Source organism: Mauremys mutica, chromosome 4 (genome assembly GCF_020497125.1).
Source record: "Mauremys mutica isolate MM-2020 ecotype Southern chromosome 4, ASM2049712v1, whole genome shotgun sequence".
In the NCBI taxonomy this organism is placed as follows: domain Eukaryota; kingdom Metazoa; phylum Chordata; order Testudines; family Geoemydidae; genus Mauremys; species Mauremys mutica.
Genome location: NC_059075.1, coordinates 114,873,069 through 114,885,125, shown reverse-complemented (window position 1 = coordinate 114,885,125; position 12,057 = coordinate 114,873,069). Strand labels below are relative to the sequence as shown.

General features: G+C 45.1%; 1 protein-coding gene and 1 long non-coding RNA gene across 3 annotated transcripts in view; one reads left to right on the top strand and one right to left on the bottom strand.

The window, feature by feature from the left end:
- Positions 1 to 12,057, bottom strand: part of LOC123370498 — a 71,884-nt gene that overhangs the window by 26,593 nt on the left and 33,234 nt on the right. The gene's annotated exons all lie outside the window — the stretch shown is intronic.
- The window catches only part of LOC123370497 (SITS-binding protein-like), an 84,112-nt gene that overhangs the window by 56,625 nt on the left and 15,430 nt on the right, over positions 1 to 12,057 (top strand). For both annotated transcript variants that reach the window (XM_045017119.1, XM_045017120.1), the window contains 2 exons: positions 6,004 to 6,125; positions 7,982 to 8,161. In XM_045017119.1, the coding sequence (XP_044873054.1) occupies positions 6,004 to 6,125; positions 7,982 to 8,161 (302 nt within the window). The remainder of the gene's footprint in view (positions 1 to 6,003; positions 6,126 to 7,981; positions 8,162 to 12,057) is intronic.

The following is a 12,057-nucleotide window of genomic DNA, read 5'->3' as shown; positions in this document are numbered from 1 at the left end:
AGGATAGTTTTCACTGGGATTTTATAAAATCATATATATTTAGCTTGCTGTAGTGGTGTGCTGTAGCTGCATTTCTCTTTGACAAGACTTACAGAAACCTGGCATTGCTCTTAAAACATTCAAATCTGAAAAGAAAGAAGGCGAGAGAGAAAGTTAAAGATTTTCCTTCTTTTAGCAGGTGATTTATCTAGAACATTTGTCTGTAATTTAACCGCTGTAGCCTGTGCACTGTGATACTCCAGCTGGAGTTACCACTGCATCACTTAATTAATGTTAATCCTCCATAACATGGACTGAACTAAATTATATTATATTTTATTCATTTATATATATTTTATTTCAGCAGTCAGATGGCCAGTAACATTAACCTTTTCTTCCTTACGTGCACTCTCTGTCTGTCCTATTCAGTCAGAACCAATAGATCAGTTCATAGACCAACCAACTGTACTCATTTTGAAACTCTCTGGAAAACGTTTGTCTCCATTTAACCACCTGTGGTGGAACATGTAGGGTTAGGTCCATAGCTGGTGGTAAGTCAGCATTGCTGCACTGACTTCAACAAAGCTATGTCAGTTTACATGAGCAGAGGATCTGGTCTGTGGTGTCCTGAACCATGCTTGCTTCTATAGCTGTTATGAATTTCTTCTTTTTAAATACTATACAGTGGAAAATCCTTAGACTTACATATTACCCTTACAAGTAGAGAAGCCTGGAAAACCGGGATTTTTCTTACAACATTTTTTGCAGGAAAAAAAAATCCCCTTTAGAAATTTTCCCAATGGGAAATTCCAAAAATATGTGAGAGTGGGGTGTTTTTGTTTTTCACTTTCCCACACTTTTTTTTTTACTGTTTCTTAACTTTTTCCAGTAAGGGGGAAACACTTTTTTTCTTGTTTAAAACAATATTTTCATTTTTAAGTGTTAACACTTTAACACACTATTAGTTTTCCAATTGACAAAAGTCTGAAAACTATCAGAAAGTAGGAGGGAAAAGTAGGTTTTACCTGGTCATTTCAAAACCAAAAATTCTGAAAATCCAAAAAAATAATAAAAAAAATTCCCCCAACATTCTTTTGGAAAATGAAAAACTTAATCAAAACAGTTCCCCCCCCCAAATATTTTTGACAAACACTATTTCCTGGCTTTTTTTGAAATAATTCAACCAGTTCTACTTACCAACATTGCATTATCTGTTGTCCACAAAAATCTAGATTTTTGTAAAAACAAAAACAAAAGAATTAGTTTTTCTGCTGCAAGTACACGGGGCCAGGTCCTTAGCCTTAGTTATATGTAGTTCCCATGGATGGCTCTAGGCATTTTGCCGCCCCAAGCACGGCAGGCAGGCTGCCTTCGGCGACTTGCCTGCGGAGGGTCTGCTGGGAGCCCCGAAGCCGCGGGACCAGTGGACCCTCCGCAGGCAAGCCGCCAAAGGCAGCCTGCCTGCCGCCCTTGCAGTGCGCCCTTGCAGAGCGCCTCCAGTGGCTTGCCGCCCCAAGCACGCGCTTGGCGTGCTGGTGCCTAGAGCCGCCCCTGGTGGTTCCATATAACTTGGATAAAAATTTACACTGCCTGAGGATCTGGTCCTGGTCTACCTATACAATGTTGTCCTAGGGGCTGCTCCCTTTCTAACCTGGGCTGACATAAAAATGTCACCAGCTAAACCATAGCACAGAAGAGATGTGACCTCTCCCACCTCACTAAGGTGTGAAGTCTACAGCACCCATTTTTCCTCAGTGAGGTGGGAAATGGGAGAGGCTTCAAAGTCTACCTGGGTAATTTAAATACTGCTAAATTTGGACACTATTGACTTCTGCTGGAATAGCTAGGTTGGTCAGGAGTGTGAAGCGTTGTGATCCCTGACTGACGCGGCTGTGTTGGCAAAAGCCCTGAGTTGGAGGTGCAGTTAGGCCAGGAAAGCAGTGCTTTTACCATGTAGTTTATTTTGCTTGGGGTGCGGATGGGGAATTGGAATAAAATATACCAGAAAAAACAGTATCCAGGGATAGCTTGCCAGTAAAGTGTCCTATGTAGTCCTGGCCATTGAGGCAATGATAACCTGATCTGATAATGCCAGCTCCTTTCTCACTCCACCTTTCCTGTTGTTATAGCTGCTTCTTTCTTCCATATCTTAGGTAATAATTGGAGATATACCAATCTCCTAGAACTGGAAGGGACCTTGAAAGATCATTGAGTCCAGCCCCCTGCCTTCACTAGCAGGACCAATCTTTGCCCCAGATCCCTAAGTGGCCCCCTCAAGGACTGAACTTACAACCCTGGGTTTAGCAGGCCAATGCTCAAACCACTGAGCTATCCCTCCCCTCCTCTTGTTCCTCCTTGCTGTCTAAACTTACAGATAGGCCTGTCCCATTCATCCTCTAGTTTAAAGTTTTTCCCTTGGATTTGTTGAACTTCGGTTGAGCCACACTATTGGTCCTCATTCCGTTTAGATGTCGCCCAACCCGTCGTCTTTCAATATGCTGTATGCATTCTAGAGATCGCCCCTCCAAATAAAGAACTTCTTCCCACCTTCACTAATGTTTCAATCACACATTCAGGGTTGTTTTCTTTCATTGTAACCCTGGTCAGCTAGCAACAAACAATAGAAAATTACAGTCAATGGACTGGACCCTCCTCGATGGAGTTATGCTCATTTACATTAATTAAGGACGTAACTTTACATTTAAAAGTCTGACATAGGCTGGGATTTTCAAAGGGCGCTAAGGGAGCTAGGCACACAAGTCCCATTGAATTTCCATAGGAGTTGGGTGCTTAACTCACTTAGGCTGCCTGCTACACACTCTTCTCATATGCCTCTTCCTATGTCCAGTTTTTTCCCCCTTGATTGTGATTATGCGTTAGGAGCTTCCTATTAGCCCACTGGTCAGACTGACATGGAAAAAAGGGTAGTATTCTACGTAAGATCCACCCAGGGTCCCAGCTCATTGTATGATCACAAGACTTGTTAAAATGGAAGAGTTTTCAAATATTAAAAATCAATACTACGATCTTGCCGCTTACTCAGTTTGAAGTCCTGATTTTCATTCCTGTTGGGTGTTTCTAAATGGGAAACATTGTTCTTTTTCTCCTGTTAACCTGGGATTAATCTGGAAAAGTAGAAAACTCAAATACTCTGTAAGCTTCCTGGTGACTGGGAGGCTCAGAGGATTGGGAAGAATATTCATGCCATTGCTACCTGTTCTATTGAGAGAGATGTGGGTCAAGCCTTTGCACCATATTTAAAAGCTATTGCATTTAGTACGCCTTCCTCTGCAGCATGGGGCACAGGTCACTTGCTGGAGGATTCTCTGCAGCTTGAGGTCTTCAAACCACAATTTGAGGACTTCAATAACTCAGACATAGGTTAGGGGTTTGTTATAGAAGTGGATGGGTGAGATTCTGTGGCCTGCATTGTGCAGGAGGTCAGACTAGATGATCATAATGGTCCCTTCTGACCTTAAAGTCTATGAGTCTATGAGGTGAGTTTTAGCCATCTAGGAAGGGGAGGGGCTTGTGGTTAAGGCAGTGGCTTAGGCATCAGACTCCTGGTGTGACTTTGAGCAAGTCACTTAATCTTTCTGTGCTTCAATTCTCCATCTGTCAAAAGGCAGTAACACATCCTTTGTCTATTGAGAATGAATGTCTCGATGGGGAAAGAATCTATGTTTATGTACAGCACCTAGCACAATGAGTCACCATTCTCATTTGGGGACATTGGGTGTTACTGCAATACAAATAACAAAGCAATACATAGTACTTCCAGTAAACAGGTAAGGATTATACTGTGGGGCTGATAGTGAGCAACATTTTCTATAGAGAGTTAGGAACCTAAATCCCTTTGAAAGTCAATGGGATTTAGGATCCAAAATCACTGAGCTGCTTTTGAAAATTTTCCCCACTGTGAAATGCAATCTTTCACCTCTCCATCACTCATTTATTGCTTGCCCTGTTCGCTAGTGACAACGTGTTACAGGTGCCAGCTGTTCTGTGTAACGAGTCAGTGATTTCAGCCCTCTTCTCAGTGGGAAAGTGTCCAAAACCGTGGCCCCCTGACTCGCATGTTTGTTTTCAGTCTGATAGAGAGCCTAAGGATCAAATAGGCCTGAGGACTGAAGTACCTTCTTACCCCTCCAGAACAGGTTGAAATACATTGCAGGGCTGGGGCGGGAGGGTAAGCTGCTTCTGCCTGTGCTGTGGATAAAATATGGACTTCTAGGGCTTTCTGTCTGGCACCTTGGAGCAACACAGATTCTGGGGTTAGAGCATCTCATTATAAGTGACTGCATATATAACACCGACAGACCCCAGTCTTTGGCGGGCAGGATCGAACCTGGGATTTCTGGAGCTAAATGCATGAGCCCCTACTGCAGTGGTCTCCAACCTTTCAGTGTGGCAGGCGCCGGATGACTAGCCGCCGAGGAGTGTCACCGCTGGACAAACAGCTGCTGAAATGCCACCAAGAAGCGTCGCCGCCGAAATGCCGAGAAGCAGTGTCATCGAGAGGCGTCGCCGCCGAAATGAAGTGGCATTTTGGCGGCAATGCTTCTTGCTGTTGCCACTTCTCAGCGGCATTTTGGCGGCTGCTTGTCCAGCAGCTGCACTCCTCAGTGGTGGGGCGCTCCCTTGGCAGTAGGCGGGCGCACATAGATGCCCTGGCAGGCGCCATGGCGCCCACGGGCACCGCGTTGGGGACCACTGCTCTACTGCATGAGCTAAAAGTCACATAGCTCTTAGCTAAGGCTGTAGCAGACTCATTAATCTCTAAGTGGTCTCAGTCAGTGCCACTAGAGGGCAGAGCCGTAACAAGGAATTTTTGCACCTGAGGCAAGGGCCGGTTCCAGGCTCTTCGGTGGCAGGTCCCTGAGTCCCTGTCAGAGGGAAGGACCTGCCGCCGAATTGCCGCCGCTGCTTCATTCTTCGGCGACGGGATTGAGGGCTTGGCTACACTTGAGAGTTGCAGCGCTGGGAGTTACAGCACTGGTCGTACAGCTGTGTAGGGAAAGTGCTGGTGTGTGGCCACACTCACAGCTACCAGCGCTGCAGTGTGGCCACATTTGCAGCGCTGTTGGGAGTGATGCATTATGGGCAGCTATCCCAGCGTTCAAGTGGCAGCAATGTGCTTTTCAAAAGAGGGGGGTGGGGTGTAGTGTGACAGGGAGTGGGGGAGAGAGAGAGAGTGGATTTTTGGAGCCGACACTGTATCAGCTTCCTGCCTTGCAAAATCAGAAAATTTTCCCGACCCCTTACTCTTAACTGCAAACAGCCTGCAGACCAGATAAGCAGCTGCTCTAACGGACTCCTTTTCTCCACCCCGCCCCCGCTGTTTCTATCCTCAAGCAAAAACACTCATCCCCCTGCCTGCCTCATTCACAGCAAGGTAGGGGGTTATCGCAGTTGATTGTTCAGTCAGTTACAGATTGATCACAGCAAACAGGAGTTGTTTGTTTTTTAGATAAGCAGCTCCCGGAGCCCCGAGTTCACAACAAAACAAAGAGAGGCTGCATAACAAAACAAAGAGAGTAATCGGTTAAAAGCATTCTGGGATATCTCCTAATATCCTGGAGGCCAATAACAGCGCTGGTGTGTGGCCACACCTGACGAGCAGCGCTGCATCACCAGCGCTGCACTAGTTATACCCCAAGCAGACCAGGTGTTCAGCCAGCGCTGCAGCCAGGGAGTTGCAGTGCTGGATGTGCCTTGCAGGTGTGGACAGTTACTAAGTTGCAGTGCTGGAAAGCCTCCACCAGCGCTGCAACTCTCAAGTGTAGCCAAGCCCTCAGGGACCCGCCATCAAGTTGCTGCCGAAGCAGCGGCAGCAGTAGAGCTGCCGCCGATTGCAGTAGAGCTGTGCCCCTCCACTTTGTGCGCCTGAGGCAAGTGCCTCACTCGCCTCGCCCTTGTTACAGCACTGCTAGAGGGGACCGAACACCACACCCAGGAGGTGCGTGGGTTACACTGCACATATGCTTTTGATTTGCCTTTTCACAAACTGAATGTCCTGCACAGGAGGGACCCTGGCAAATGAGTTCCTGACAGAAGAAGAGTTGTATATTCGTTGGCTGCAGATTGTGACGTTCCTTCCTGTGATGTCCTTCAGCACTCCGCCATGGGTCTGCTGTGATGACTGGGTACGTACTCTCCACATACTACATCAGCGCGTGCTCCTTGACGCACGCAGGACAGCTAAATCGCCCTGTAGCACCTTTCATCCAAAGATCACAACAGAGCTTTATAAGGCCCCGTAAAGCCGGTATTACCATCTCCTTTTTACAGGTGAACCAGCTGAGGCACAGAGATGTTTAAGGCCAAAAGGTTCAGAATTTGGGTCCCTAAAATCTAAACCCATGTGTTCTAAATGGCAGTGTTTAAAAAAAAAAGAAATCATTAATGCAAGCTTCCCCGCACCCCCTCACCCCCCGACACAATTTGAAGAATTGATTTTCATTTCTGTTCAGTGTTTCTAAATTGGAAACATTAAGTAATCCCAAAGTAACAGGAACAAATAACAATCTTAAAAAGTCAGGCTCCTAAATCCATAGATTCCTAACAAGTGTGGGTGGATTTTCAATAATGCTGAGCCCCTTCAGTTCCCACTGAAATCAACAAACCTGGGCTCGGTCAGATCAGTGAAGGAAGTGACTTCCAGGACAAGTGCTCTTCAATGTGAACACCCCGCTTCTGGAATCCCAGATGTTTATATCTAGGGTCTGTTGGCTCAAGTGTTTCAGCTGTTCTAGAAAGCCAGGGCACTTCCTGTAATATAGTTCCTGTGGCTAAACTTGCTCAACAGGGGAGCAAGCTGCTTTCTGCCCCAGCTGTTGCTTCTGAGAGGTTCTCAAGAGCAGTTCAGTATAAGACACATTACAGTTAACCAGTCTAGAAATCATAAAGATATGAACAACAAAGCAAGATCCGTGTTTGAGAGAATGCCTTACCCGAAGGAGATAATGCCTTTTGGGCTACCAGTGCCACCTGAGATTCCAGGAGCAATCGGGCAACCTAAATCACCATCAATTTGTTCACCACTTCGACAAACACTAGAGAATACCCCTGAACAGTAGGAAGCAAACCACAACTACTGGACTTGCAAGGTCCTTTTCCCAATCTACAGGCACTGCTTTCTTGTCTGGGTTAAGCTTTAGCCAGATCACTCTCATCCAACCCTCAATAACAACAAAGCAGTGAGAAGTGACACTCCAGGTCTGATGAAAGTGATACCTAGAGCTGTGTACTATCAACATACTGATGGCACCTTTGCCTATGAAGTCATGCTATCTCTCCCAGCAGTTCCACATACACATAGAAGAAGAGTGGTGGTAGAACAGAACACTGCAGAGCTACGCTCCAGACTTTTCTTGAAGCAAATAAGTGCCTGGGAGAGAATGCACTTCTAGTGCTCCCCAGTTTAGGAGAGAGGTGCATCACCCCTGAAGCGCTGACTTTCCACCGGGATGATTGCACTTCAAGGGAACACACTGCCGAACATTCAGAAGCAGAAATGGCAGTCAGAGAAACAGGGTGTCCATCTGTATACACATCTCCCTATTGCTTCTGAAACAGCAAGTATCTAGAATAGAATCAAGCAAGCTGATCTCAGACATGGAGCTGAGGGAGACTATAAGGGGGGGGCAATGATTTGTGAAAATTCAGGCTGGGAGAATGAGTGCTTAAATTACACCCTCTACACTAGTAGCAGAAGGGTTAATCATTTATGGGTTAGAAGAAATGAATCCAGAGGGGATATTACCAATATACTCAGCTCCTAGTGGAGTTCATAGCTACAGCTATTATCAATCTATCACAACTATTTGCACACGATTGTCTGCTGTGTCTATTGATCATTCTGCTAGGATTTACTGTGTCTACTTTTCTGGGCAACTACTCTTTTCCTCCAGGAATACATAAGTAGACTTAAAAGTCTCATTTGTCTGCTCTTATATTGCCATCTATTAAGCGAGAGAACATGGTGAATTCTTCTCCTCAGGTACTGAATCTCACTAGGCAATACATACAGAGGCATCAAGATTTTGTTGTCCCGCTCATTGTAAAATTCAGCAAGGAATGGCTCTCGTGGGGGTATCCCATCTTCCGGCCGCTGTGGTGGCTCAGCCCTAATGACCCAGTCACCTTCACCATAGATGACGAATACCTCATTGGAGACGAGGTAAGACGCATAGAGATTTGGGTACTAATTACATGAGCAACGTTTAAGATTATGATTAAGACCAGGTACCCCCTGATGCCCGCACTTCACTCCTGACCCATCTTCGTTAAATGCTCCAGATTAAATGGCATTCCTGGGTTAGAAACATAGGAACTGATCCAAAGCCCAGTGCAGTCAATGGAAAGACTCCCGTTGACTTTAGTGGGCTTTGGATTAGACCCATAGACATTAAAGAGGGAAAAGACCAATTAAGTCATTGGCACTTATCCAAACCTGGAGGTCAATGGAAGATTTTCCCCTATATTCTCTAGCGCTTTTCTTGGTCTAATTTGAAATGGCTCTAGTGAGTGAGCTTCCAACACATCCCTGGGGAGGCTCTTCCACAGCCTACCGGCTTTTACTGCCAGTTGTTTCTCGATAGTCAACCTGATTTTTTTCTTCTGAGTTTCATCCCATTACTCCTAGTTATGGCCCCTTTGCCCACTCTAAACAACACTTTTCCTTCTTGACATTTATATTGTCCAAATACTTGTACTCATGATCAGATCACAGATTGTTATCTCTTCGCCAAGCTAAGCATAGTTAGCTTTTAAAATCTTTCCTCATAAGTCAGAGGCTTCAGCCCCTTCGTCATTTTTGTGGCACTTCTCTGAATTCCCTCCAATTGCCCTACCTTCGGAGAGCTTGGCAAAGACTACACAAGAATCATTTTGATTTATGGGATGTTCTCTGAAGTCTCCTCTAACTCCTGCAGCATCAGTATTTCACTGTTGTGTTTACAATGCTTTGGCAAAGTAGCTGCCACTTATTGCACTGGTGCAAAAGACAGAAATTTCCAACTGTCTGAAGAGCAATTTATAAACTTCATTCATCTCCTCTGCCCATTCATTTTCCTTAATGACCCCTACCAGTCCACTTGTAGAAAATCATTGGTTTGTTACTGTAGGATCCACTATACATGTGCACTGGGTTGGTTGTGAGCACTAACAGAGGCCCTCCTGGTTGCTTTTGGGAGCAGGGCTGTGTGCTTGCTTATTGTTACAGGCTTTCTCTGAAGCACTGAGCTATAGGCATCTGGTTTATTATTGTAAGATTGGTTGGGTGTTTATTGACTCTTCTAATTTTGATGAAGAGCTGAGAATTTACAAAAAAAGATAGAAACTTGGAAATCAAAATAAATATTAGGTGCAATGCTGGCCACTGGATGATGCCCTGATATCTATGTGTGTTTCCATTACTGAAAAGAGAGCGCACAGGGTTGCAGTTTATAATGCATTTCTTGATTACTCATAGAAGATTCAATTGTTTGTTTAACCGATTACTTTTTTTCTGCCAATTTTTCTGTTTTATTTCCATGCAAAAGGCAGATGAGAGGCTAAAAGCTGAGAGCCAGGAATTCCTAAAATCAGATCCCAAACCTGTCACTGACTTTCTGTAGTCTTGGACAAGTCACATAACCTTTGTTTCAGTTTCTCCATTTGTAAAGTGGGGTAAATAATAATAATATTCAGACATTTTTCTGGCATTAGTTAACGTTTTTGAAAATGAAAAGCACGGAGTCAATTTTTGGCTAATCAAAATATCGAAAAATTTCAGTTTGGGTTGAATGAAACATTTTGTTGTGGCAAAATCAAAATGTTTTTTATATTTTTAGTAAAAATTAGAGAAAACTTTGAAGCAAAAAATGTTTAGAAATGAAAGCATAGAAACGTTTTGATTTAAAAAAGTTTTTTTTTGCAGCCAAAACAATTCAGTCAAACACATGAATTCATGAAACATTGTAGCCAAATATGCATTTTTCACTGGAAAAAAGGCATTCGCTAAAATTTTTTGCCCAAGTATGGTCATGATGTGAAGGAAAACTGAGATTGCCTGGTGTATAAACATAGGCTGAGGTCAGTGCCCTGATGAAGGCACTAAAGCCTGTAGATAAACAGACTGGTGAACATGCTTGAGGCTATTTTTGACCCCCTAGATGCTCATATATTGAGGAGTTATTCATACTATCTTAGCTAGAATATTTTAAATTACAATCCTCTAGATCCATAAGGCAATTTTATGTTAAGAGAATGATACCAGTTACCATTTAACAAGATAGTTGCAGCACATTAAAGAGCAATTAACATTCTTACTCATTTTCCAGTAGAGTTTCAAACTCAGTTGATACACCTCTACCCCAATATAACACGGTCCCCAGGAGACAAAAAATCTCACCTCGTTATAGGTGAGACCGTGTTATATCAAACTTGCTTTGCCCCCCCCTTCCTTGTTCCCTGACCTCCCCCTCCAGAGACGCCCATCCCTAATCACCCCCAGGACCCCACCCCCTACCCAACCCCCCGTCCCCTGACTGCTCTGACCCCTATCCACACACACACACCCCGACAGGCACTCACTGGCACTGATGGGAACTAGAGCAGCCCGGCCCCAGTCCGTGGCACACTGCTTCCCTCCATCAGTGAGTGTGGGGAGGTTGGGGAAAGGATGCCCCCTTACACTCATCTGAGGCGGGAAGCAGAGCGACACGGCCCCAGCCCACTCCGCTTTCCTTGCCCCGTCCCCAGCCGTGTCGCTGGGGGGCGACTGGGGAAAGGTCCTGCACTCTCCTGCAGCAAGAAGTGGAGCACCACAGCTGGGAGCTGGTGGAGGGGAGCTGGCTGGGGCTGGGCTGCTCCGCTTCCTGCTGCCGGTGAGTGCGGGGAGGTTGGGGAAAGGACGCCACCCGCACTCACCTGTGGTGGGAAGTGGAGCGTTGTGGCTGGGAGGTGGTGGAGTGGAGTGGGCTGGGGCTGGGCTGCTCTGCTTCCGCCGCTGCTGGTGAGTGCGGGGGGATCCCTTTCCCCAAGCCCCCTCCCCCAAGCGACACAGCTGGGGCTGGGGTGAGGGAAGTGGAGCAGGCTGCTCCCGGCCCCTCGCTAATCCCCCAGGCCACTCTGGGACTGTGGGGCCCCCAAAAGTGCCCTCCCACAGCTCCTTCCCCCCAGACCCTGCGGGGAGGAGAGCCCCTGACCACCCCTGAGACCTTCTACCCCTTATCGAACCCCTCAGTCCTGGCCTGGTCCGGCACCTCAGAGCAGCGTGTCAGACCTGTACCGCGTTGTATGCAAACCCGTGTTATAGCGGGGTAGAGGTGTACCTAATTAAGTTGCCTGGAGCTTTTTTTATTTGTTCAGATCGAGATTAATTTAAATGTCTAAATATTTTTGTGAATTTGGAATATTCACACATTGATCTTGGCTTTTATAGCTTTGAGTTTATTGACTATCCGCCTCCGCAGATTTATCTCTTTCATTGCATTAAGCCTCACTAAGTGTTCACTTAGCATATACATGGTGTGAAATTTAGCATCTAGTTACGGCCTTATTAAATCTAAAATGTATGCTCAAAGAGCAATTGATGACTCATTTAAAACTTTGAAAAACATCTTTCTAATATATATCTGCTTTGATATTGTATATTTTCTTTATCTCTTCTCTAATCTCTTGATTACTAGAAAAATTGCATAAAAAACAAGGATCATGGTGCTTTAAGATTTCATTTGCAGTTTATTCCCTGAAGTCATAATCTTCTGTTTGGGACATCACATTCATTTCCACAGCAGTGCATAGTGATGTCACAAACAGAGAATGATGATTTCAGTTTCAAAACCAATCCAAAAATACAACACCATGTGTCAGTTCCTTGGTAGAGTTTTGCCAAAAGTAGCTTTGATTTGAGGTTTTTAAGATAGGCAGTGGAAATTTTAAAGCCTGATTTTTAGAAGTGAATTTCATTCTGGAGACTAGCAGTCATCTAGGTCTTTTCAGAAGTGACTAAAGATTTGGGGTGCTTTGGTTTTGGGTGCCTAGCTTGTAGCCTGATCTATGGATTGTGTTTTAATTTTATTGATTACTTAG